General features: G+C 39.0%; 3 protein-coding genes and 2 pseudogenes across 10 annotated transcripts; 3 read left to right on the top strand and 2 right to left on the bottom strand.

Moving 5' to 3' along the window:
• Positions 1-234: 234 nt before the first annotated feature.
• Positions 235-26749, bottom strand: LOC139940629 (tetratricopeptide repeat protein 1-like). 5 transcript variants are annotated; one of them, XM_071936972.1, is made up of 7 exons: positions 26665-26749; positions 7818-8445; positions 6350-6410; positions 4585-4697; positions 3854-3890; positions 2900-3048; positions 235-1574 (listed from the first exon to the last, which is right to left on the bottom strand). In XM_071936972.1, the coding sequence occupies exons 2-7, from the start codon at positions 8313-8315 to the stop codon at positions 1380-1382; spliced, it is 1053 nt and encodes a 350-aa protein (XP_071793073.1). In that variant the 5' UTR covers positions 8316-8445; positions 26665-26749; the 3' UTR covers positions 235-1379. The 5 variants fall into 5 exon arrangements, with proteins under 5 accessions (XP_071793073.1, XP_071793077.1, XP_071793074.1 ...); XM_071936976.1 differs by having other exon boundaries at positions 7818-8432; positions 26665-26748; XM_071936973.1 differs by lacking the exon at positions 26665-26749 and adding an exon at positions 10555-10785.
• LOC139940627 (uncharacterized) lies at positions 11706-15286 on the top strand. 3 transcript variants are annotated; one of them, XR_011786481.1, is made up of 5 exons: positions 11706-11882; positions 12264-12459; positions 13078-13283; positions 13581-14827; positions 15047-15286. XR_011786481.1 is itself a non-coding variant. In XM_071936970.1 (4 exons), the coding sequence occupies exons 1-4, from the start codon at positions 11718-11720 to the stop codon at positions 14289-14291; spliced, it is 1278 nt and encodes a 425-aa protein (XP_071793071.1). In that variant the 5' UTR covers positions 11706-11717; the 3' UTR covers positions 14292-15286. The 3 variants fall into 3 exon arrangements, 1 of the variants encoding a protein (XP_071793071.1); XR_011786480.1 differs by having other exon boundaries at positions 15030-15286; XM_071936970.1 differs by having other exon boundaries at positions 13581-15286.
• Positions 17456-18405, top strand: LOC139940292 (microfibril-associated glycoprotein 4 pseudogene; annotated as a pseudogene).
• On the top strand, positions 19638-20629 carry LOC139940290 (microfibril-associated glycoprotein 4 pseudogene; annotated as a pseudogene).
• On the bottom strand, positions 22561-26965 carry LOC139940630 (echinoidin-like). 2 transcript variants are annotated; one of them, XM_071936979.1, is made up of 3 exons: positions 26704-26965; positions 24525-24893; positions 22561-23346 (listed from the first exon to the last, which is right to left on the bottom strand). In XM_071936979.1, exons 2-3 carry the CDS (start codon positions 24820-24822, stop codon positions 23156-23158), a joined length of 489 nt encoding a protein of 162 aa, XP_071793080.1. In that variant the 5' UTR covers positions 24823-24893; positions 26704-26965; the 3' UTR covers positions 22561-23155. The 2 variants fall into 2 exon arrangements, with proteins under 2 accessions (XP_071793080.1, XP_071793079.1); XM_071936978.1 differs by lacking the exon at positions 26704-26965 and adding an exon at positions 25222-25386.
• Between the last annotated feature and the right edge of the window lie 293 nt (positions 26966-27258).

The following is a 27258-nucleotide window of genomic DNA, read 5'->3' as shown; positions in this document are numbered from 1 at the left end:
CTTTTTTATAAAATGCATATGGTTGGAAAGATGTTTTAAAAGTAGAATACAATGATCCACACAAGTTTGCCTCGAAATTGCGTGGTTTTCCTTTTACTGTGCGAACTAACACGGTCGGCCGTTTATATGGGAGTAAAGAATTTGACTCCCATAAATGGCCGATCGTGTTAGTCGACGAGGTAAAAGGAAAACCGTGCAATTTCAAGGCATGTTTGTGTGGATCATTGTATTCTACTTTTACAATATCTTTCTACCCATATACATTTTATAAAAAACGGTTACAAACGCTTTTCAAAGACAAACTCGACCGATCCAAGGCAGCGTGTTCCTTTAAGGGCTAGTATATCTCAGTTGGTAGAGTGTCACCACATTAGTTGGGAATTCGGAGGTTTAAATCCTGCTGTAGTACTTTTGTCTTTGTTCAATCCCAAATTAATGAGTTAAAAGCTCAGATATTAAACAACGAATGTACCCCTGGTGAAGTATATACTGTTTAGTTTTGTTGCAGTGATCAGATGGGGCTTACAACAAACATAAGAGACCATCATCGTGCAATAGCATCCGCACTAATGACGTCATTTTGGCTGTCAGACAAACATTCCACCATTTTAGCAATCACGCCATCATCAATGTGCCACATGGCACTTGTAGTTAGTAGTGTCTAACGCGAATAAACATAAAACGTGGACATGTTTGCACGCAGATGTTAGTGAAATTTGGAACGTTTGTCTGAGACTCGGGTACTAAGCTTCTATTTTTAGCACTGTGCGGAGTGCACTTCCCAAATGAAGACTCCATGCAACAACCCAATGTCAAACTCCCTCAATCTTGGTGGGTTGTGGTGGTCTTGAAACAGCAGCAGATTTTCATGAAATGCTAGGATTGATCCTAGGACTGGTTCAATGCGTACTAACGTCTATGGATACCGAACTTAGCTCGTCCTAAGATTAACCCTACATCAGGCAGAGTTGGGTGAAATCGATGGGTGGTATCTGACATTGTTCACAAAGAGTGTGTCCTCCGGTGTTCAGACCACAGATTGCTGATTGCAATTCGGGTGGGACATAAAGTTGTTTGGCGCGTGTGTTTTGTAACGCATAAAAAAGAACCCAGTGCACTTTAGTATCGAAAAGAGAAGGGGTTGGCCTCAGTGTTCCTGGTTTAATTAGCAGCATATTGCACCACAGCACCTTGTAAACCATTATATGGTGCTAAGGATTAGGTCTCATAATTTAAACGTAGCCCCACATACCTTGCAGGAAATACTGTATATGACAGCGCCAGGAGTGTCACTGAGTGAGGCATATGCGCCTGATATAAGAAACCACTATTATAAATATATATGTACGCCATCAACGAAGGGCGCTGCAAAAAAGGCACTACTTTCCGTTAGTCTTGCCGGGGTTCTGAGAAAAGTTCACAGAATATGAGCCAGTGTTCGGGTCTTGGTTGAGTTGAAAGTTATTCGTGGACAATCCAAATGGACGCAGGCAGAGGTTTCCCAGGTCCTTCAGCTTGGACATCATTTCTTCTTTTAGTTTCTCATTACGCTCCTTGATCTGATCTGGAAGACGCTGTTGAAGAAATGTTAAGAAAATGAACGTCTCATAGTTTTTAATTTCTGGCCTGATACTACACAAAGGCGACGGAGGTGATTCCCTCCATTCCCCCTGGTCATTGTCTTGGTTAACTTGAAATTGAAATGTTCCAGTAGAAATTTGTGCCCTTTATCAAGAAGAAAATGCCTTGGTGCCCTTGAAATGCTCCAGTAGAAATTTCCAATTGCTCATTATGCTGCCCTTAACCAAGGAGGAAAAGGCCTCGGTGCCCTTTCAAAAATGAAGGATACAGGCCTGTAATTTAGTTTTAACTTTTTACGCTTACACCGATGTGGTATACTCAGTTGTTTCCCGGTTCTGTGAAAAAAATCCACAGCATCCACAGGCAAATCACTTGGGTGTGATTCGAACCAAGATCTTTGCATTGCTAGTGCAAATGTCTTACCATTAGACCACAGAGCTAGCCCGATGGCTAGGGCTACAGACAGTTCACTTTGTTCCATTGTCTCAACTTTGGGCCCAATTTCATAGAGCTGCTTTAAGCACAAAAAATATGCTGAGCACAACTAAATTGTGCTTACCATAATAAGGTTACCAGTCAGATTACCATTTCACATGTAACAATTCTGGCTGGTGTCCTGCTAATTTCTGCTTAGCAGAAAACTGTTAAGCAATATTTTCTGTTGAGCAGCTCTATGAGACTGAGCCCTGGTTGTGAAGCCAAGGATTCTTAGAAAAGGGAAAAGTTGTTAAAATAACTAAACAACCCAAGTACCTCATGGAGAGAAGACAAGGAAGGAAGTTTCAGTTTCATTTATGGGTGGGAAAACCCCAAAAGATAATGTCTTATGTACATGTAGCACACGTATCTACCAAACAAGGTACTCAAGGCATCGAGTCAGATTATTGCAGTAATTAAATAGGCATGGGGAAGGGAGTATTAACCAAAAACAAGGTACTCAAGGCGCCAAGTATATACAAACTTTCAGAAAGATAGGTTATTGCAGTGATAAAATAGGCGTGGGGAAGGGAGTATTAACTAAAATCACTCTTGATTCGCCGAGATATAAAACAATGAGCCATTCCAACAGCTTTATTCCACGTACTGCATCTCTTTGAAACTGCTTGCCTGATGCATGTTCCCCTCCATCTTACAATCCAGACTGTTTTACGAAGAATATAAGTTCCTACCTTCAGCTCCCCTTTCACATTTAATAGTTTGTCTTCTGGAAGCCCATACCAAGAGTGACTTTTAGCCTTGTTAAGGGCAAATGTGCGTAAAACAAAACAAAATTTCAGCCATAAAATCAAAGCGAAAGTTTTAAAGCTTTGGTTCTTACCATGCAAGCAGCTCTTGCCTCGTAGCAACCAGGGTCTAGTTGAAAGGCTCTCTCGTAGTCCTTTAATGCATCCTCCAGCTTGTCTGTTACTTCATAGGTATGTGCCCGCCTCAAAACAACCTTCAAGTACACTGGGTTTAACTCCAATGCTGCAAAGAAAGTAAACAAAGGAAGTAGGAAGAATATCATGTCTGGTCCCTACCTGGTTTCCTCAACAAGAACAAGAACAAGAACAAGAACAAGAACAAGAACAACAAGAACAAGAACAAGAACAAGAACAAGAACAACAACAAGAACAACAACAACAACAACAACAACAACAAAAACAACACCAACAACAACAACAACATCAACAACAACAACACCACTTTTTCATCAACAGTTTTAATTCGTCTTGTTACAAGTCTTGGGCATATACACTTTTGGGACCATTTTGCTTTAACGCATGGCAGAAACAAACTCGCTCAATTTAACAGGTTCCAATTTTTGTATTTGTTTATAATTTGTTTGTCGCCAGACACACAAAGCCTGGGCTACAATCAAATGTTTTTCAAGGGGCCGTTGCCGACGTCTCCCTTAATACAGTCAATACCGAAGTAGGCTTGGGTATCATCCATCAGAAGCCTGGCTGGTAGAGCAAAAAGCACTACCTCCCCAACTTTATGAAGCAATCAAGACTAATGTCTTGCTTAAGGATGCAAGTACATGTAATACAATAAATAATAACACAGAACATTTATTTAGCGCGATACTTAGAACAGAGTGCTGTGTCACAAGTATCACGACCAGGACTTGAACCCACACTCTGCTGATCAAACACCAGACGATGAAACCGGTGCTCTTAACCGCTAGGCCATGACACAAAATTGTTCAAATATGTGTGCGAAACTTGCAGAGTCTATTGGCGCTAATTGCGCCGTTGGATGTTAAACGAGATTTGCTTAATACACTCACCTTTATTACAGTCCTTAATGGCACTCTCAAAACGTTCCTTGATTGAAGAAAACACAAAGTGGATTATTGTCAGACATAATTACCTAGTGAGTGACTTTTGAACCCTATGTGGCAGCAGACTAACAAGGGGCCAATTTCAAAAAGAGTTCAGACTAGTCCTAGGATATATTCAAAAATTTAAGGCTAGTCCCAAGTTAGGGTAACTCGTCTTAACTCGGGATAATACTAGTCTTAACTCTTTGTTAATCCACCCCTGGTAAAATGCCATTGTGTACATAATTATGAGCAAGCGCACATTACCAAGAACAATAGACTTTTTACCAAGAACAATAGACTTACTTTGTTATCCTGCTAACATCTAGCGTCATAACAGACTTAAATTTTGATTTGTAAACCAGTCTTGCTGGTAATGCTTCTATTGTTATTTATTCAATTATTATTTTTATTACATTTTTTTTTTGCTGAGGGATTTTTTTTGTTATTATTTCCTCACTTAAGCCTCGAAGTGACATCTCATCCAATAGAACAAGTTTGGAGAAAAAAAGAAAAAAAACAAAGAATCAGCAAATAACATCTCTGGTATATAGAAATGAGTTTATTGATAATTTGTACCCACTAAAAAAAGATTTGCGGAACAAATATGTCACTATTTGCTATCGCTTTGTAGCCTTTATTCAAGGCGCTCCTGGGCAGCTTATAATGAATGTGAACATCTTTTAACTTAATCTTACCTGTCGGATTTTGCAGGCTGCTCTGTTGGCATACATTATGGAACGATCTTTTTTAAAACACAGCGGACAAAGTTTGAGTGCTTGACTGTAGTTGTATACAGCATCTGCAAATTCTATAAATGAAACAGATAAATGATTACATTTTAGTAGATATAACTTTGGATCGGGGTTAAAGAATATTATCCGTTCTTTTTGCCTGTGCACCAATGTGCATTAAAGGCAGTGGACACTATTGGAGTATTGGTAATTACTCAAATTAATTATTAGCATAAAACCTTACTTTGTGAGGATTAATGGGGAGAGGCTGATGGTATAAACGATTGTGAGAAACGGCTCCCTCTGAAGTGACATAGTTTTCAAGAAAGAAGTAATTTCCCAAAAATTAGATTTCGAGATTTAGAAATTGAGGTCTCGAAATCAACCATCTAAACACACACAACTTTGTGTGACAAGGATTTTTTTCTTTCATTATTATCTCGAAACTTCGACGACCAATTGAGCTCAAATTTTCACAGGTTTGTTATTTCATGCATACATACCAAGTGAGAAGACTGGTCTGTGACAATTGCCAATAGTGTCCACTGTCTTTAATCATATTGTGCTCTGTCAATCATTGTAGTTTTGCAAACGACCCATTACATACATATTCATTGTCCTAGGATTCATTTTAAAAGGTCAAGGGCACGAAGGCATTTCCTCCTTTTTAAAGGCACCCTATGAGGAAATTGTAAAATTTTTGCTTGAGTATTTTAAGGGCACTAAAGGCAATGACCATGGCCCAATTTCATAGACACCGATAGAGCTGCTTAACCACAACATTTTGCTTAAGCAAAAAAATCCTTGCTTAGTAAAATCAGATTAACGGCCAAGACTCCACTCAATTGTTATGCTAAGTGAACAACAGCTAAATACCAGTCACAAGCAATGTATATGGCAAGTGTAAAATAGGTGAGCTATTTTCGTGCTCAAGCAAGATTTTTGCTTAAGCAGCTCTATGAAATTGGCCCCAGGGGACATGGAGGCAATCGTCTTCGTTGCCTCCTTGAAGTATCAGGCCTGCCCCCAATTTCACGAATCGCTGCAACGCGTTGCAAGGGGGAGTTGCGACCGGTTACACGTCGTAAGTTGCGAACTCGTCGCAGCCGCGACGTGTCTTATAGGTCTGCGACGCATCGCAAACCCTACACGATGCGTCGCTACTTGCGGTAAGTTTCGTGAAATAAGGGGCTGGATTGCAAGGGCATACGTTTCATGACAGGGTATCTAAACAACGCCACAGGACTGTTTTGATTATCTGTTTCTCATATAGTTGGATGTCAATAAAACTTGAAGAGATAAAATACTGGGAAAAAACAGGAGGCCTACATGTATACAAGTTATTCATGAATACCCCAGTGATTTCAGGCAGTCTTATTGTTTGACAAGATGTCACATGAATGTTTCCATGGTTTTAATTCAGGGAGTAAATGAGTGGTGACAAGTTCTTAAATGACCGTTTAAAACCGTCAAGCTGTGTCTTTATCAGCCGTTTAAACACCCCCATGTGACGCTCACTCCACCAATAGGAATAGCAATACTGTCTGGGGTATTTATGAATAAGGGAGTAAAAGAGTAGTGAAGCAGCCTTAATGAACCGTTTAAAACCGGCAGGGTTGTAGCCGTGCAATAAATAACCTAGCAAAAGGCTTGTGATTACATTCTTCGACAATGCACAAGTATCCAATATTTGTATGTTGTTCTTACTATTTTGTTTGTGTATATTTACCTCCAAGTTTGAATAACTCATTGCCTTGTGTCTTATGAGTTTGCGCCTCTGCCCTTTGAACCTGGATAAAACACCATTTAGAGAAATTACATTAGACTAAATTGTAAGAGTACATTGCTCATAGCAAAAAGGATTTATAAAGGGTTTGGGATAGGGAAAGGGTGGGAGGGGGGGGGGGGGGGGTTGGCAGAAAGGTTTCCAGGAACGTAGTTTCCCTTGCTTTTCATGTATTTATTTCATAACTGTAGGCAGAAAGCTCAGATGGCTTGAATTTGACCGCTGGCCAGAGGCCAGTGTTTTTAAAGATACTTGACACTATTGGTAATTGTCAAAGACGAGTCTTCTCACTTGGTGTATCTCAACATAGGCATAAAATATAAAACCTTTGAAAATTTGAGCTCGATTGGACGTTTGAGTTGCGAGATAACTATGAAAGAAAAACACCCTTGTCACACGAAGTTGTGTGCTTTCAGATGCTTGATTTCGAAACCTCAAATTCTAAATCTGAGGTCTCTAAATCAAATTAATGTAAAACTACTTCACTTCAGAGGGAGCTGTTTCTCACAATGTTTTATTCTATCAACCTCTTCCCATTACTCGCTACCAAGTAAGGTTTTATGCCAATAATTATTTTGAGTAATTACTAATGTGTGTCCACTGCCTTTAACCTCTGTAGGAATTTTTCTTCTCATACAGTGTACAAAGTTCCTGTCTTTTCCCCCCCAAAAATTCCAGCCCTGGCTGGGTTTATACTTTATGCAAATTGCATAAGCGAAGGCGACTTCCCTGCATCACAATTGGAACAGGGCGCTTGTTTGCGCCACATAATTTACTTCGCTTTGTTTTTCGCGTGAAGTACACACACATGATGCACCAAGCTTCAGTAGGAAAAGTATTGATAATGGTTTTATATACAAGGAAATTCTTACTTTATAGCAGCAGGGAAAGTGGTGAGTGGATCAAGTACTTTACTCTTTGGAATATGCAGCAGTTTATATGTTGACTTTAGCTCAAGAGAAACTTCTGGGGCTTAAATGGCTTGTTTGTGCACCGAGGCGTTGATATTGAAGAACAAAAACCAGCATTACTTTTTTAAAGAAAGATCGTTTGTAAAATATGCCAGGATGAAAAAGACACTGTTGTTCTAAAATGGAGGAAAACAAAAAAGACAAAGCATGTTATGTGATGGTTCTGTCGAATAATGTTGAAAATCCCAGTACATCTTTCAAGCTGAGGAGTACTGAAACTTGGGCCCCGTTTTGATTATGACTTTTCCTTGGTGACTGCTTGTACCTTTATTATGCAGTGAAGAAGCAGGCTTATATGTTTGTATAAACCAGGCAGCTTATGCTAAAGATTACGGTAGGCCCTTATATGATTTACACTCCATCAACTCTTAGTATCACTTATACAGTTTCTTTTAATGCTAAAAATGAGTAAAACAGACTTTCGGAGATTGTGGGCAAACCTGTTTGTCTTCCTCCGTCATTTGTTCCTCCATCTCCTTCTTGCCCTCGTCATCTGAAACAATGCCCCCATTGTCCTCCTCATCTTCCTTGGGTGGCTCCGTTTCTTCTGCTCCTAACCCATCCCGACTCTCTGCATCATCGGATTCTCGTGTCACTTCACCAGTTCTGTTTGGATCTGTCTCAACCTCCTTCTCAGAGAGTTCAGACCTGTCTTCCTCTCGTATAAGAAAGCTCAACGAATCATCAGTTTTGATTTCATCCTCTTTAAAATTATCTTCCTTTTGAATGTCAACTGATTCCTGCAAGAGTTGTGACTGGATAAGATTGTCCACAATCTTGCCGGCATTCTCCTCCCCGGCGACACCATCAGCTGCATTGTTTTCCGCAGCTAACGCATCATAGAATTCATCATCCGAATCACTTTCATCCACAGGGGGCGCCGTTTTCCCTGAGGGGGAAGTTTCTCTGGCAAAACCGCTCTCAAATTCAGAGGCCATCACGGATGATTTACTATAAGTAGACGCTAGGAGTTTGACCGGTGTAGAAAGCTATCTGCTAATTAAAACTACATCTTGATTTGACCGGACTTCATCATAGCGCAATCAACACCATATCTTTGGAAAAACACTAAAAAATAAAAAAAAAATAAAAAAATGTTTTTTTTAATGAGAATTCTTGAGAATAAAATAAGAGTGATATATGAGACTGCTTGATTAATGAGAAAAATAAAAAATAATCACACACCTTTCAACTTTACAATCTGTACAATACATAGTGCCACTATGCTGTATTTGGCACTTTATTATGATTTGGCTAATGTCTAAGTCTAATTCTAAACAATTTAAAATGAAATTTAGGTTTTTCTAGTAGTTGACAGAGCCCCTCAAAAACTCAATGCCTCATACCCTATACTACTTCTTAACAAAGATACAAATTAAACTAACTAAATAGTTGGGAAAAGTTTCCGTATTGCGCCACCACTTTTTCATTCGGTATGAAATAATTTAGGCCCAAGTATCTAATGAAATATCCCTTTTTGTAAAAAATAGTGAAAAAGTGGTGGCGCCATACGGAAAGTTACTTCTAGAAACTATTAGAAAAGGCTCCCCCGTCGGCTCCCGGGGGAGGGCTCCTTATAGTTTCTAGAAGTAAAGGAAAGTTATCCAATAATTGTACACAACAATGTGACATGACTGGTGCTCGCTGAAATGAAAAATGGCAAATCTTGAACACTAGTTTTGCCCCCCCCCCACCACCACCCACAAATATAGGCCTAACCTAAAGGAAAACTAATTTATCATCAAACTTTAGTCACTAGTCATGCTAGTCTAGTAGTAGTGACTAGTGTGTAGGTACTTCTATAACTAGAAACTATAAAGACTCCCCGGAGCCTTAGTTTCTTCTAGTGTAGTAGTAGCATGGTAGTAGGTAGCAAGTGCCAGTGGGCTACTCTCAAAAGTCTACGTACTGGTGTTGTACTACTCCTACTGTTACTAGTATAGTACTAGTAGTAGTAGTCATGGTAGTATCGTAGTGCATACGTTATCGACCCTCATATGTTTTCGGTTCCCAACTTTGCTTCCCGTTTACCGCGAGATTGTGCAAGCTGCACCGGTGACAGAAGCTATGCAGTTTACTCACAGTCTGTATTTTCATCAGGCTTAATCATGCTGAGAATAAAGTTTCCTGTCGTTGGTTATGCTCAAACATTTATAAAATGATTGATTTTTGGTACTAATCACTAGTGCATTATTATGCCAACATTCAATTGAGTCAAAGAAACATCATCCAACCTCGAAAGTTCAAAACAAAATTACTATCTGCTAGATTGAGTTTCATTCTGCTTTAGTCACTAGATGGATCACGTGAGGTGGTACTATTTGGGATTCTATGGTGTGCAAATGTGGGGAAAATATTAAAATATTTTTAATGAAAATGAAAACAATTTTTTTTATTTATTTACTGCATACTGTAATAAATTAAGCGATAAGCTTAATAAATATTAAGTCTACATTAATGAGAAAATATCATAGATTGGTTTCTCATCTCCTGAAACCAAACATTACTGGTCTGAAATGGGGGAAAACGGATTGTTATGAAGTGTGTGTGTTTTTTTTTTGGGGGGGGGGGGTGTTTTACTTTCATGCCTTATGATATTTCTGGATTCTAAAATCTAATAGATAGTAGCCATAATACCTTAGGACAAAAATGTAATTAAATTTGTTAAGTAGTAATTGAATAATATTTTTTATTTATTTTGCACGCCTTACTAGCTTCTGAATATTAAATAAAATACCAACCAATGAAACGTGTGAAAACATATGACGTTGCTCCAATGACTGTCGTGCATGCATAAGCACTGTGGCACACTGTCTCTCGCAACGTAAAACCAAAACTTTAAAAATTTCAACACACCATGAAGTGTAAGTGCTATTGTTAAAAAATTGGATAGATGATTTGAAAAAAAATATTTAGTTTTTGATTTTGAACAATTTTCCTGTTATCCTACTAAAAACACATAATTGACAGTGACAGTGTCACTGACACTGACACCACACCAGGATTCAGGAATAGGATACTCATTTTTGCTTAACAACACATTCACAATGTTTGAGTAAATTAAACTCTATGTTATTTTATAACGAATGAAACCGCAGTGGCAGAATACGGAAACTTTTCCGCCACAAATTGACTTACCATTATGCTGATTAAAAATTAAACATGACGCTGACTTACCCAGTTTTTGAATGAAACTTGGACGACCCGATGTGTAACTATATTTGGGTCCTACTAAAAGCCGACAACAAGCCGACAACGCCGACAACAAGTCCAGAGCGCCGCCAACACGCCGCCAACAAGTTTTAAATACCTCAAAAATGGCAAATAAACCATATAAATTTTAGAACTATGTGTGTTTTGTAATATAAACATAAATTTAATGGAAAAACTTCACGAAAAGTGTGAATTTTTAACCAGAAAAAAAAACCTTAACGTTCACGGAGAACGGTCGGACGCCATCTTGGCTTAAAATCGTGTTTGGACCAGTCCATTATGATGCGGGTGAGTCAGACTTAGCAATAGAGGGCGGGCGTCATGCACTGTGCACACTGCAGTGAAGGTCTTCAAATGAAGCCCGCCCTCTGTTGTTGACAAGTGCTAAATCTACCCGTATCATAATGGTCTGGTCCAAACACGGTTTTTAAGCCAAGATGGCGTCCGACCGCTTTCCGTGCAAGTGAAGTTTTTTTCTGGTTAAAAATTCACACTTTTTGTGAAGTTTTTACATTAATTTTATGTTTATATTACAGAACACATATAGTTCTAAAATGTATATGGTTTATTTGCCATTTTTGAGGTATTTAAAACGTGTTGGCGGCGTGTTGGCGGCGCTCTGGACTTGTTGTCGGCGTTGTCGGCTTGTTGTCGGCTTTTAGTAGGACCGCTATATTTTGTCGAGAACAAGGAAAAAATAGCGCCACCAACTGTTGGCCAGCAGTCTATTCCTGTGAATACGGGATAATAAATGTTGGTGCTCTCCCATCCAGTGACGTTGTGTCTGTTGACTTGTGGTGAATTGAAATATGTATTGTATTAATACGATTTCAATTATTGTAACTGTGCTGTATTATTTCCACCGTTGTTATAATAAACATGGTGTTTATGGGAAATAGTTTAACCAAGAGATGTGACCCTTTAAGACCAATTTGGTCTGTATGTGAACGAAAATGTTTTCGAGATTTAGGATATTTTTGCAGATCCTTGGGGATAATATATTTATTACAATTTAAACCTATTGCAAGAACCAAACTTTAAAACCACTAAAGTGTCAAGTTTTGAATGTTAATTTTTTGGGGGATCAATTTCTCTGAACAGGGTTGAAAATCTTGCGGTGCTGTCGGATGTGTGATGTCCACGGAATCATCCATCAGTTCAAACACTTCAAGGGTGCCCACTGGCATTGCTACCACTGTCATAATGGGTTCAATAGACGAGATGAGGCTATGAAGCATTATAAACAACACTTCCGCAACCCACAGACCACGCTACAAATTGTTGTTGCTCAGGTACTGATACTTACCATTGTGTTGACAGAAAAATAAAAGGACTTCATAGGGAAATTCTAAAGACCGTTTGTGTTTAACGAGAAATTTTGCGTACAAAGTTTATGGGAAAATTGAAAGAACAAAAGATGTCTCCCATAGAGGGCTAGGGATGCATATTTGAGAATGTGTGTTTTTACTTTTTATGTATGTATTTGTCAAAGTAATTTGTGAGAAATGTGCACATGTAGTATATTGAAATTAGCAAAATATTTTGTTACAGCAGTTCTTTAATAGTTTTGTAGCCCTAACACATATGCTAGCTGTTTGCATTGTATATCTTCTTATAAGCATGGTAAAAAGTACATAAAGACTTATCCTTAAAATATCATTTACATCTCATAGGATGTGAACCAAACGATGGCATCCTACACCAGCCAAGTTGCAAACAGCACTAGCTTGGAGTCGCACCTCATTGTACAGTCTATGGAGGGAAGAATAGATAGGGTTGACACATCCCCAGGCTATGAGGAAAACAGTGGGCAACAAATTGAGTGTGTGGGAAGTGATGTTCCTAGTCAGAGCACTGACAATGGAGAGGGTGAGTGCTGATCTTTTTGTTGAAAACATGTATAAGTAGAGCTGACAGATTGCTTTATGAGCAGAAAGAAATTTGGCTCTCTGTACTAAAAAAATTGTTAACAAATGAAGAACTTTCAGTGATTCTCTGTTTCAGATTCTCTATAACTTTGTATATGACTTTGGTAAAGTTTAATGAACATGCCATGGAGATGAACGTCTGTCCTTGTACAACTTACAAGGTTCATAGATGAGAAATTGTTCATACATTTAGCTGAATTTAGACTTTATTAAAAATGCTGTACTTTTCTCAAAATTTAGATAAATCATGCTCTTGGATCTACTTTTAGCACTGAGGATACTGTTCCACAAAATGCTCCAGGAAATCTATAACTCATAGGTTAGCTCAAGGTGGAATTGCTATCTTTTAAATGTACTTGATAAGGTCTGGATCCCAGTTTCAGACTTGTTTGTCAGCTGTGACTCTCATCCCTAAAGGTTACAAAAAGAAAAGAAGGAAATATTACTGTTAGGGTTGTAAGTGCACTTGATAGCATGGGAGGTTCAGCATTGATTAACTAACTTTAATCAGAGACTATTAAGCTAACGAGTCCACCATAAAATTGTATTTCTCTTGCAGAAACAATAGTGCTGATTGAGATCCCCGAAGGGTCTGAGAAAGAAGATATAGGTACAGCTGCCTGCTTCTCAGAGCACAGTGGCGCCATCAATCTCACACTCTTGCAGGAGAAGGAACGGCTTGAGAAACAACTACAAGAGGAGAGGAGAAAGTGGAATAAGACAGAGCAGAAGATGAAGGACACTATAGAGAGATTGAGGGCTAAGGTAATTGCACTTGTTTCTCAAAGAGCTTGTTTGATGCACACATTTTACATAGTTTTCATGTGATAGAGAACAGTGCTCGTTTGACCAAACTTTGACCAAACTTTGATGACAGTTCATATCCCACTATTATATTTGAATATTCAGAGATAATTCTTCTGAATGATTTGCAGCCTTAGTTCATAAGAATTACGTAAAGAAACATTATAAGCAGATTGTGTTTTGTTGATTTATGCCAAATGACATCAGAGGCAGAGCACTGTAATAAATTTCATTCTTTTTGTCCAATCTGTGCTCTAGGTCAAATATTTCTCCAACACAAACACAGCCTTGAAACAGCAGCTGACTGCTATGCACTCTTCCAGTCTGAAGCGTCTAACAAATGGCACAGTTCAGCAGTCCATGCTGCAGGAGCTGGTGCAGCATCTATCAGAGGAGCACACACAACTACTTCACCATCATCTGGCACAGCTGAGACTCTATGCTGAAGTGGGTGAGCTTTCCAAGACAGTGTCAAGTGAGGAAGAGTCAGTCTCAACGGCAGATGGGGATCTGGTACCAGCAGATCTTGGCAGTATCCAATCTCAAAACATTCAAGGTATTATGATGATGCCTACAGACTCTGTTAGCACCCTGGAAAACATGGAGCAGACAGTTGTCATGACTATCACATCAGAGAATGACTTGGTTGAGAGCCAAGTAGAGGGGAACATCCAGACCAAAGACTCGCTCTCTGAGCTTCAGAATGATGTCCAGATGCTCTCCAATGATGACAAGGTGTCGTATGAACTTTCAGCCAGTGGTTTGTCATCGACTGGCAATACATGCGATTCTGCAAATACTCCACAAGAGTTTGACAAGCACAAGAGATTGAAATTGATTTTATCAGATGGCACGGCAGCCAAAATATTCAGTACAGCCAGCTTGGACAAACGGTCTTTTGAGGATGACGTTCCAAGTGGTGAACCTCCTCTTAAGAGAGGCAGGACTAGAATTTTTAAGGTGAATTGATGGAACTTGAAGGACTTTAACCCAATCTGTTAGAGGTGGTATAAATACTATGTCTTAACCTTCAAGTTGGGTTGTCACCAGATGATGTCCCAAATGCTGCACTCTAGCTCAAACTCTACGTGGCTATGAGTTAATTATTGGAGTTGTCCCACACCAATCAAAGACCTCTAGCATCGGCCTGGATATAGATGGTGTTCCTTAACAGCGCTGTCAATCGAATCAGGACTGGTCTAGGAAGACTTGGCTGTTGATGGAGTGAAGAAAGAAGGGTAAATCAAGACTGCAAAATCATTGATGGAGTGCAACATATTGTGACAGGACGCGATGAACGAACTGCATGTAAATTGAAAGTGTAATCCAGGGCAAAACAGTCACCTCTTGAATATGCAGGATGATTGAAATACTTGCCGACAGGAAAAGAGATGAGGCCAACTCATTTACAGCCAAGCTGTTTACAAAGACGAACTGACTAGGGATCATGTTATAGAAATGGAGACAGTCATGATAGAGAGTAGAGACAAAACTTTATATGAAGAGTAAGTTTACGGTAGTTTTCTGTGTGCAAAATATTTTGGTGCTCCACTCTTATTTTTTTAAAAAATACTACATGTATTTATTTTAATGCATTGTGGCTAAGATCAGGCAACTGTTTGATGGGACAAACCTGAATAGATAAAATGATGATCTAGCGGAGTTGAGTAAGTTTCATAAAATCCGGATGCCTGCTTCATTTTACAGACTTTTAACACATGCAGGTCATCAGTGTTGCAAATTGATGTGAAGGGGTGATTTTGGAACGTAGCTGTAGTGAAATTGGAGCAGGGAAAATCTTGAAGATGGCACTACTCTGTAAGTACATATCCTCTCTGTCTTAATAAAAAAACAGTTTATAGTAAAAAAAAAATTATGAGAACTGTTTGTTTTGTATTCTTTGTATGATACATGAGCAGTCAATACGTGAAAATAATGGGAGCGTACAAGTGCGCAATGTAGGATCCTGGTTGGCTTAAAGGCAGTGGACACTATTGGTGATTACTCAAAATAATTATCAACATAAAACCTCACGTGGTAACGAGTAATGGGGAGAGGTTGACAGTATAAAACATTGTGAGAAACGGCTCCCTCTGAAGTGAAGTAGTTTTCGAGAAAGAAGTAATTTTTCACGAATTTGAGTTCGAGACCTCAAGTTTAGAATGTGAGGTCTTGAAATCAAGCATCTGAAAGCACACAACTTCGTGTGACAATGGTGGGTTTTTTCCCACTCGTATCTCGCAACTTCGGCGACCAATTGAGCTCAAATTTCCACAAGTTTGTTATATTATGCATATATTTAGATACACCAAGTGAGAAGACTGGTCTTTGACAATTACCAATAGTGTCCACTGTCTTTAATTGCCCCATATAGTTTTGTCAAACCTGAGATTCTTGCTGGTGCATGTTAATAAGCTGTATGGTCTGATGGGTTGGAGAATTTTGAACTCCTTATGTATGTTTATCTCTTTACATTTGCTCAATTCGTTGAAAAAGAAGAATCAACTGGGTGAATAAAGTAAAGCTAATTAAGAGCACACACCCATAGAGCCTGAAATGACGCAGGCACAAAATACTGATGATCACTGATTGCTGCTTTGTAAGCTATCTTTGAAACCGGAAGAAGGGAATTGCAATCAGATATGGACGAGTTGTATAGCTGAGTTGGGTTTTATGACGTGAGGTTAGGTTCTTCAAAAAACCTTTAAACAAAATATTGATCGACCATCTTTCTGATGAGAGCAGATGCACGTAGATACTTATAAGACAATATAGTAATTAATGTACTCTGACCGTTTGCCTGTCTCAGTTGTTAGTCGACACTCGTTAATTTTGAGACATTTTAGTTGGTATGAGTTTTTACGAAAAGTACTGTCACTAATGGAAAACTAACGATGGACACTTCTGGTATATACTTGAAATATTTGTTTCACTTCGTAACGAACGAGCAATGGAGAGCTGCTTGAAGTGTACAATATTGTGAGAAATGGCTTCCTCTGAAGTAACGTAGTTTTTTAGCAAGACGTAATTTCTCACTAATTTTTGTTTTTAATGTATAAGATACCTGAGCTGAGGTTTCGATTTCAGGGCATCTGAAAGCACACAACTTGTGCGACAATGGTGTTTTTTCCTTCACGATTCTCCTCTCGCAATTTTGCCAACCAAGGTTAAAATTTGTACAGGGTTTTTGTTTTATGCATAGTTTGAGATACACCAAGTGAGAACACTGGTCTTTGACAATACCAAAGGTGTCCAAGTGCTTTTCAGCTGAAGCTTGATATAAACAGAATACTCATAAATAACAATATTGTCACACGGTCTCTTTGTGTCAGCTCTCCATTAGGAAAACCGACGATGCGTGTAATCGGGCGGCGGCGAGATGAACAGGGAAGGGGATTTGAGATGAGTTGATGGTCTATGAAAAATTTAAAACTTCTGGGTTAAAAATATCGATTTTCCTCCTGAATGAGAGAATATGGACGACACTTTAAGGTGCATGAGAGTGATCCAGGATCGGTAAAGACTGGAAAAACTGACAACTTTAAATTTTGAGACTGAGAATTAATATTTGCCCCTCCAACCTCCAAAGACCGCTATGAACGTCTTGAATTCCTAAACCCTCTAGTCACTTTACCGCCCGGGTGGACTATAAAATTAGTTTCAAGATGCTTGCAGTACCAGAATCGTGGATTTAAAAAATGCCAAGGCTTATTATTATAACAATTTTTGTCCCTATGGGATTATCTTCTCGTTAACGAGAAGTAAAAGCAAACAATTTTGATGTATATTTGTGCGGATTTATTATGTGCTACAACTATAAAAACATTTTCCAACCATATTCAGTTCATCACACATCTTGTATAGCCAAAACCCGAATGTCCCTTTAATTGTAAAGCCGGCAGGCCGTCAACAAACCTTGATATCGGTATACATGTACATGTTGCATTAATTAACTAACAATTAACGACGCGTCACCATGGTTACTTACAACTAATGATCGGTAGGTAAGTTGTATCTAGTTTTCAAAGGCCATTTACAGGCGGTAAACTGAGGTTGTAATCTTGAAAGAAAAGCAGAGTGAAATAGGTGTTTAGACACTCAAACTGTTTTCAAAATGACAGTCATCACAGCGATCATGCTTCTCTTTCTAGCTTTCTTGACACAACACGTATGGGTCGAATGTTGTGATAAAAAAATCACCGCTCGAACTAATTTATACTTGTTTGACAACCACGCACTTCTGAAGCACGTTTATCAGTTGAAAACAGCATCTTCTTCTGTCATATGCGGGCGAGACTGCTCGTTTGATTCAAATTGTGCATCCTTTAATTATCACACAAGCAGCCAGGTTTGTGAGTTGAACAATGTCACCGGAGATCACAGCCCTACTGACTTTATTCAGATTCAAGGAAGTGCCTACTATGATGGAACTTTACGTTACAGCAGTTGTCAGATGTGGTACAAAGCTGGACATCGTGACAGTGGCATCTACATCATTTATCCTGATCTGAATGGCATACAGGTCTACTGTGATATGGAGACCGATGGAGGAGGCTGGATCGTGTTTCAGAGAAGACAAGATGGCTCTGTTGACTTTTATCGTGACTGGGCAGACTACAAAACCGGATTCGGCAATCTTACTGCTGAGTTTTGGTTGGGGCTTGATGCTCTACGTTCACTCACAACGTCAGGACAATGGCAACTAAAAGTACAAATCGAAGGTTGGGAGGGTGAACAAGCTTGGGCTGTTTATAAAGTGTTTGCTGTATCAGGTGACAAATACACGCTGAATGTCAGTTCATACAACACTGACAGTACCGCAGGCAACTCCTTTGAACATCAAAATGGACAGCAATTCACTACCAGAGACAACGATAACGATAGGATCGAGGAAAGTGGAGCAAACTGTGCAGTTCGTCATGAAGGAGCATGGTGGTTCCGCTCTTGTTTCTACTCGCATCTGAACGGTAAATACTACCACCAAGCAAGAGTTCCATATGCTCAAGGGTTACAATGGAACCCCTGGAAAAGTAACTATTACTCCCTGAAGAAATGCAGCATGGCTATAAAGGAAGTCGCGTGAACCAGTCTGTTTGATCACCAGGCAGCAATGTAAATAATGTGGTATTGTATTTGCTATTTAAAATTGATTCAATTCGTGATAAGGATGTATCCTTTTGCCAAGGCCTTCGTGGCTTGAAGAACCGCGATCTCAAGTGACTAGAACGGGACACCACGCATGTGAGTACTGAGTGGCTCTCCGAGCCACGACGAAGGCCTTCGCGAAAGGTAAAGTGCAAAATCTTTTTAGTTACTAGTTATGATGTTGTTAGTGGTATTACAAGTTCACTACAAAATAGAAGCCGTCAGTAATGACTGTGTGACGCATTTCTATGTGCAGTTCATGCAAAAAGGCATCTGTAGCCAAAGGATGTAACACACGGCAATTTGCAGACAACCAATTCCAGGCAGTTTTACAAGGAGACAAAAATTCAGATGTTAACTTTCACATACTTTTTGGGGGACAGAATTACTGTAGAGTGTAGACAGATATCTGTTGTGCTACCACAGTGTTTATTTTGCATTCAGTGCAGTTGGTTGCCATCAAGAATGCCTGTAAAAATTGCCCTGATGGGCCTACCGACTTTACAAGGAGTTCATACGCAAAATATGTAGGTCAGTGCTTCTTCTTATTATTCAACCATGCGGATCCAATTAAGCTGCACTTTGTGCTTGGTATGGTAATCCGTCAAGTTGCACGTAAAAATTGCCCTGATGGGCCTACCGACTTTACAAGGAGTTCATACGCAAAATATGTATGTCCATGCTTCTTCTTATTATTCAACCATGCAGATCCAATTAAGCTGCACTTTGTGTTTGGTAAGGTAATCCGTTATTATTGTAAATGGACATTGTCAGCAGATAAATGAAAGTTTAAAAAATTCGACGTTACAATACAATACAAACTCATAAGAATAATTGAGTAATTTTTGTTTTTTTACAAAATGAAGGCTAATTGGTCAAGGAGTCTGGAGCTCATTTCAGTAATTGCCTTATTAGTGGGTGATCTCTCAGTGAAGTGGCTCATTTCGTTGGAAATAATTGAAGTGAGTTGTTGAACTGCAACAGACCAGTATCGATGCAGCCTCACGCCAACAAAAGCGAACGTTTCAGCATCATTCACTAGTAGGTCTTTTTTAAATTCATCAAGGAGGATCAAGAGCTTATTGTCTTTGACAACAACATAATAAAAAAAGCTACAGATAGGCCTACAGCTCGTGGGAGTTGTCTCATTTTTTTAAGGCGACAAGCAGTCAACCAATTTTTAACGTTACTCGTTCACTTCCTTATACACTATGGATACATGGATCATCGCACTGACCGTACTTTGGGCTTTTGTAAGCTCTACCCAATGCCACCATTCGTTCACGCCGATGTTTTACTTGAGTCAAAACCGAGCCTTGATAAACTTTGTCTACCAGCGGAAGAGTGCATCATCTCCTGTGATATGCGGGCGAGACTGCTCTGTTGATTCAAAGTGTGCATCATTCAACTACCACACACGCAGCCAGGTTTGTGAGTTGAATAATAACACCAGAGATCATAAACCTACTGACTTTATTCAGATTCAAGGAAGTGCCTACTATGATGGATCTTTACCTTACAGCAGTTGTCAGATGTGGTACAAAGCTGGACATCGTGACAGTGGCATCTACATCATTTATCCTGTTCTGACTGGTATTCAGGTCTACTGTGAAATGGAGACCGATGGAGGAGGCTGGATCGTGTTTCAGAGAAGACAAGATGGCTCTGTTGACTTTTACCGTGACTGGGCAGACTACAAAACCGGCTTCGGCAATCTTGCTGCTGAGTTTTGGTTGGGGAATGACATTCTTCGTGAACTTACTGAGTCGGGAGAGTGGGAAATGCGAGTGGATCTTGGAGGCTGGGAAAATAATGCAGTTTGGGCTACCTGGGGTCAGTTTGCTGTTTTAGGTGAAAAATTTACCCTCCAAGTTGACTTTTATGATGAACGCAGTACAGCAGGAGACTCATTGTCGCTTCACAGTGGATCAAAATTTTCAACAAAAGATCAGATCAACGATTCTGCTGGAGTAAGTAACTGTCCTATTGATCATGAAGGCGCCTGGTGGTTTATCCATTGCTTATATTCACATCTAAATGGCAGATACTACTTTGGTAAAGACGCGCCATTTGCCTTAGGAATCCAATGGAACAGCTGGAAGGGAAGGTACTACTCCGTTAAGAATTGCACCATGAAAATCAGGCATGTCTGGGGACCTTAGTTGAGTTCATACATTTTAAACACTTGACACTGCATAATCCTTAAACATTCGCTGATCACCATTGTTATAAACCACTTGCTGTGTAATGCTTTACGGGAGAATTTTGAATGTTAGGTAGCAGCAGAGTTTACAAGTAAAGGTCCACTGTTTGCGTATGAGCATGCATGCGCACATTACCGAGAGCGACGGATTTACCTGGTATGTTTGCTGCCACCCTAGCGTCTTATAAGTCCCCCATACGAACTAAGTTTCAAAATAGCGCCCTCACAGATGTACGTTTAAGGACTCAACCATAAGGTAAACACGTTTGATCAGATTATTTTTTTCCCCAGATAATAATAACATAATCGTTATTTCGTTTTATTCAGCCAATGCACAAAACATTTATAAAGAAGCCTATATCTATTTAGGTCTCGCAGTTTTCTTTTTATACATTACATTTACATTACGGGAATGCTCCCTTAAAGAGAGAGGCAAACTAAAAAGACACATCCTTTTCGTCTGGCAACTTACACCTGTTATCTCCATGTATTGCTTCAAAGCAGTGGACTTAATTAGACCAGGCACAAACCAGAAGTGCTGCTGGAAACCACAGGCAAAGTAACTGCCTATCCATTAAATTTATTGACCTAAGTACTTCAATGTGAACAAAATCGCTCACTGAAAAAAGCTTTCCCGTATAGATAATTGATTGATTCTGTTTATTATTCGGCCCCAAAATGTCGCCAAGATAGTAAATGGCATGAAGCATGACATTTTAAAAATTTATTTATAGAATATTGTATTTTAAAGTATGCATTTATTGAAATTAATGTTTTACATTACTAGGGGACTCAGCATTAAGTCTAAGTGCATGTCGTTAGTTCCACTCCAATCATCATTAGTACAAAGCCGTGTTCTTGTGATCGGTGGTTCAAACTGTTCTTGTTGTTCATGGTTTAAAGGAACACGTTGCCTTGGGTATGACGAGTTGGTCTATACAGAGCCGTTTGGAACCGTTTGTTATAAAATGCACATGATTAGAAAGATATTTTAAAAGTAGAATATAATGATCCACACAAGTATCACTCGAAATTGCGTAGTTTTCCTTTTATCTCGTCAACTAACACGGTCTGCCATTTATGGGAGTCAACTTTTTGACTCCCATAAATGGCCGACCGTGTTAGTTCGCAAAGTAAAAGGAACACCACGCAATTTCGAGGCAAATTTGTGTGGATCATTGTATTCTACTTTTAAATCATCTTTCGAATCATATGCATTTTATAGCAAACGGTTACACATGCTTTTCAAATACCAAATCGACCGATCCAAGGCAACGTGTACCTTTAAGTATGTAATTACAACCAATCGTGTTTGTGGGTTGAATAATGGTGTACAAAAAAAGTTGTGTGCTCGGGCAAAACTGTGTTACCAAAAACTGAGCGCAAAAAGTTCGAGTCGTACGTAGCTACTTTTAGTTAACTTAACGTCAAATCTTGGTCAAAAACATAAATTCTAATAATTATAATAATAATATTATAAATTCTGAATGATATTGAAATGTAATTTACCTTATGCTAATAATATTAATTACGTATGCTATTAATACTTAGGTGTATTCCTAGAACCACATTCTCTATCGAAAATTAATGTAATATTTTGATTTATTGATAACATGTAACTTTGTGTGAAATGAACTCGTATTCTATTACTATATAAAACCGTGTCCACATGGTGTTTTTAAAACGATCCGATGTTAAATATTTAGAGTTTGTTATAGGATGTAGAGAACAAAGTGTCTAGAATGAACTATCAAATTTAATGTTAATGTCGTTGAAATCAGATTGTTCACTTTCAAATACATCAATATGGATTAACATCAAATAAATGTAAATAATTCTAAACTAAGTAAAAGCTCGATTAAAATGGTGATGAATTTTAATGCACAATAGCCTACAAACAATCTCAGTGATGCTCATTTGTGAAATATTTAAACAAAACATCCGTATCAACAAGCAAATGTTTAACGATTTCCACATTTTGAAGTATCGGTGGCACATTTCCATATACATCTTCTTACAACAAAAATGTTATGTAAGGCAGCTATAGGTTAACACAAAAATCACGCAAAACTTATCAGTGTATGTTGTATCTTGGGGTGCAAGGGCATTGTCACACGGGGCAACTAATAGAGGCTACACCGTCTGCTGCAAGCATTTGTTTGTATCAGCGGAATCAATGGCAACCACACTTCTTAAATTATGATGGTGTGTCAATCGTTAGCATCTTGAGTAACTATACACATTACTTTGAAAGTTATTCTTTGACATTCCTTTCCTCTTTCCTGGACGACCTCCATCCTTAACTTTTTTAAAAGATGTAACAAAATAACCTAAAGGCCTTTTAGCCCCAGAGAAAGACTCTGCTAGGGAAATGTCTGACCATTAACCGTTTTTTCCCCTTCAAAATAACCTTAAGATACACACCTCATTCATTTTTTTCTTCTTCACATTTTTGCCACATTTCTCTTTGGTGTTCACAGTGGGTTTAAACCCAGACAATGGGGATTGGTTGCTTGCACACAAATTTCTCTTGCCACCTAGTGCATGAGATATCATTCCATCCCTGCGAGAGCATGCCTGCGCAGTCTTCTCCATCTCCACCGTCATTGTTATCTGGCAGTGAACCCCACCTCCTGTAGTCAACAGTGGTTGTCCCCTCCTTGCATTCCCAAGTTCCTACGTTAGAAATCAACATGAAATTCTGCTTGGTTTTGTGTCTCATTGCGTTCATCACTCTTACTTGAGAGTTTTGTTTGTAAATATTATTTTGTATTATTTCAAATTGTCAAAAGTAACAAATGAAGTCTTAAAAAAATTAAAAAAATTATAAATTCAAAAAATTGGAAACTTGGATTTGTCAACGTGATTTTTAACTCGGTTTCTGCTTCGGTTTGATAAATGAGCATGCCCTTGCAACCTGGAATCCGGGTCTTTTCTCTTTCTGACTCGGCAGATTAGTCTATGGATACACATACAGATACCGATACGTCGACACTTTGTGTATTCACGTGACGCGTATCCGCGACTATTGTACTTTCACTTTAGCATCAGATACAGGAGCTCATAACACTTCGTAGAAAAACGGACACTGTTTTGCAGACATAAGTTGTCTTTTTGTCCCTGATTAAAAAAAATTCACTCGGAATTGCTTTCACTGGTATCTTGCTTGATAGAGATTGTTATTCATTTTGCAAGCAAAACGACGAGACAATGCAGTGAAACAAACGGGGTCTCTATCGGTCATGCTTATCGAAAACAAAATATGAATGCGAGCGCACTCAAGTGACACATATTTTGCAAAACAAAATCCAACACGCGGCTGGCGTGAACGGATACGGTTATCATATCCGTATCTGTATCTGACGCTTGCGAAATCTCTCTTGATCACTTGCCCAAAGGGAAATACATTTTTTTTTATGTGGGATTTTGATTAGTATTATTAGGAAGCTAGGTGGCAGCAGATTACCAGACATCTTCTGCTCTCGGTAAAATGTGCGTAGGCTCGGAAATACATAAACAATAGAAATCTACTGCTACCTCATAGCATTCCAAAGCCTCCCATTCTATCCACCATGTAGGTTCCAAAAGTGGTGAAAACGGCTGACGAGCATTGTGCGGAGGTGCGTCTGCTTGTGCACGGGGGTCAAAAAATAAGTGACCACCCATGTTTAACTGATAAAAGTCGCGTATTCGACATTTTTGTTACCACCTTGTTCCTACGTGCATTGCTTTGAAGAAAACAAACCTAGGCACTTTAACGGGTCCTTGTTCGAAATACGCACGGGACTTCCACAGTCTTTTGCATAACAAATAAAAAACCCAAAACAAAACGTACAGCCTATCTAAGGACATACCTTCGGAACTGATATCATTGCAGTTGATCCATAGTTGACCAGCATTAGTCCAAGCCAAGAGGTAGTCCTCTTCTTCGCGGGAATGAGGAGCAGTCAGTACACCTCCAATATCCACGCAGTGCTGTTGCGCCTGAGCCCAATATAGCCCGTTTTCAACAAAATGATAGCAGTTGTTTCCCCATTTGCTCCAATCAGCTGGGCACGCCCCTTCCTTTTGACATCTTCCATTTACCTTGTTGGAGGTACTTACAATAAGTACAAATAAAATCTTAGAAAGCGAGGGATTTTTCCACGCCATAGTAGATTGACAAGGTTTCACGTCAGTTTTCGATAATGAGGATGATGGGGTGTTCGAGGGTTTATATAGGCCTAGAAAAAAAAAATTAATACGAAAATAAAGCAATAAAAATTAGCCGTTATTAATTTTCCACTCGTGATGTCTTTGCATTGTCCGAAGCTTTATTAAAGCTTAACTATTGACCGTTAATTATCGATAACTGAATTTGCGAATGGGGCGGTTACTTCAAACCGTGCCGTGATAATGCCAATTAGAAAAAGGTTGGCTGCAAACGTACAGAGGCTTTCGTTGTGTACGATTATAAGCATGCCAGCAATTAATAAGGCAAAACGAACCTTGGCATTGTGAGTTTAAAGTGACCTACTTATAATTAAGCACACCATCAACCTTAACACTGACCATTGATTCACAATGGAGATGAGTCAGTTGGTTGCAAGTATCTGGGAGGACAATTTAATCGTGTGTCAAGGCCTTGTTCCCAAGTAGTGACGTCACTGCTAATTAAACTAAGGAAGGCGCTGTTTAATCCATGGGCATGGCAACAAATAAGAAACACGAAATCAACTTTGGCCTTGACAACCAAACTGAATTACTAATAAAACTAAGGCGGTTTGCCCTAACTATACGCCTACCTAAATACACAAGGATGCAAGCAATGTTATTTTTTTTCTGAATTCGATGCTCAATTAAACTCACCGGTTAACCCTTTACGTATTTAGTTGTAGAATCATAAACAGTATTTTGAAATGTTTTTAAGTCATCAAAATGTCACGATAATTCAAGATTAATTGCTTACAAGATCAGACACATAGCTTTATAGAGGGCGCACTGCACTTTGGGTCTTTCTAGCGAACATTAGCATAACCTTCCAGAGCTTGCAACGGATAAAACAGAGGAACAGTTTTGGGTCATGTGGAGCTACTTCAATATGATATCATGTTTTTTCTTGCTATTTTTGTTGTAAATTAAATAAATCAATAAAAAACACGCCAAACTCGGAAGGTCTATCTAAAACCTACAGAAAAGTGTTTGTTTTATATGCAAATTTAGTGTTTCTGAACGCGAGGTGGCGTACCGTGATCACATGTAGTCTGGTTCCCAGACCCAAAAATCTCCGATAACAAGAGACGTCAAGGAATCTTTGGTCAGGGGACCAGACTAGATCACATGATACGAGAGCAGAGCAGCGCTTTTATTTGCGGGCATTTTAAAGACAAAATGGACGACGTCAAAACGTCTCTGTTCCTTACTCTCCAGCGAAGTCGAGTTTTCACTGCAGTTCCGGTGACAAACTATACCTCTAAATGGCGATGGTGAGTTGATAGATTGGTTGTTATTATGGTGGTCGTGTTTTTGAGGATATTCACACAAAGAAATCTGAAGAAACTAAGGGGTATTTATTTATTAATAAAATATCCTAAATCTCGAAAACATTTTCGTTCACATACAGACCAAATTGGTCTTAAAGGGTCACATCTCTTGGTTAAACTATTTCCCATAAACACCATGTTTATTATAACAACGGTGGAAATAGTACAGCACAGTTACAATAATTGAAATCGTATTAATACAATACATATTTCAATTCACCACAAGTCAACAGACACAACGTCACTGGATGGGAGAGCACCAACATTTATTATTCCCATCCTACTAAAAACACATGATTGACAGTGACAGTGTCACTGACACTGACACCACACCAGGATTCAGGAATAGGATACTCATTTTTGCTTAACAACACATTCACAATGTTTGAGTAAATTAAACTCTATGTTATTTTATAACGAATGAAACCGCAGTGGCAGAATACGGAAACTTTTCCGCCACAAATTGACTTACCATTATGCTGATTAAAAATTAAACATGACACTGACTTACCCAGTTTTTGAATGAGACTTGGACGACCCGATGTGTAACTATATTTGGGTCCTACTAAAAGCCGACAACAAGCCGACAACGCCGACAACAAGTCCAGAGCGCCGCCAACACGCCGCCAACAAGTTTTAAATACCTCAAAAATGGCAAATAAACCATATAAATTTTAGAACTATGTGTGTTTTGTAATATAAACATAAATTTAATGGAAAAACTTCACGAAAAGTGTGAATTTTTAACCAGAAAAAAAAACTTAACGTTCACGGAGAACGGTCGGACGCCATCTTGGCTTAAAATCGTGTTTGGACCAGTCCATTATGATGCGGGTGAGTCAGACTTAGCAATAGAGGGCGGGCGTCATGCACTTTGCACACTGCAGTGAAGGTCTTCAAATGAAGCCCGCCCTCTGTTGTTGACAAGTGCTAAATCTACCCGTATCATAATGGTCTGGTCCAAACACGGTTTTTAAGCCAAGATGGCGTCCGACCGCTTTCCGTGCAAGTGAAGTTTTTTTCTGGTTAAAAATTCACACTTTTTGTGAAGTTTTTACATTAACTT

Source organism: Asterias amurensis, chromosome 8 (assembly GCF_032118995.1).
Source record: "Asterias amurensis chromosome 8, ASM3211899v1".
Lineage (NCBI taxonomy): Eukaryota > Metazoa > Echinodermata > Asteroidea > Forcipulatida > Asteriidae > Asterias > Asterias amurensis.
The sequence above is the reverse complement of the archived record's forward strand: the minus strand, read 5'-3'. Positions and strand labels throughout refer to the sequence as shown.

Excerpts from the sequence above, each read along its gene's own strand:
- LOC139940629 (XM_071936972.1), bottom strand. The coding sequence starts at position 8,315 with ATGGCCTCTGAATTTGAGAGCGGTTTTGCCAGAGAAACTTCCCCCTCA. Across the intron at positions 6,411-7,817 it reads TGACGGAGGAAGACAAACAG|GTTCAAAGGGCAGAGGCGCA; the intron begins GTTTGCCCACAA and ends TGTTTTATCCAG. Across the intron at positions 1,575-2,899 it reads AGGCAAGAGCTGCTTGCATG|CGTCTTCCAGATCAGATCAA; the intron begins GTAAGAACCAAA and ends TTTCTTCAACAG.
- LOC139940627 (XM_071936970.1), top strand. The coding sequence starts at position 11,718 with ATGTGTGATGTCCACGGAATCATCCATCAGTTCAAACACTTCAAGGGT. Across the intron at positions 12,460-13,077 it reads GAGCACTGACAATGGAGAGG|AAACAATAGTGCTGATTGAG; the intron begins GTGAGTGCTGAT and ends TTTCTCTTGCAG. Across the intron at positions 13,284-13,580 it reads TAGAGAGATTGAGGGCTAAG|GTCAAATATTTCTCCAACAC; the intron begins GTAATTGCACTT and ends TCTGTGCTCTAG.
- LOC139940630 (XM_071936979.1), bottom strand. The coding sequence starts at position 24,822 with ATGGCGTGGAAAAATCCCTCGCTTTCTAAGATTTTATTTGTACTTATT. Across the intron at positions 23,347-24,524 it reads CAATGATATCAGTTCCGAAG|GAACTTGGGAATGCAAGGAG; the intron begins GTATGTCCTTAG and ends TTTCTAACGTAG.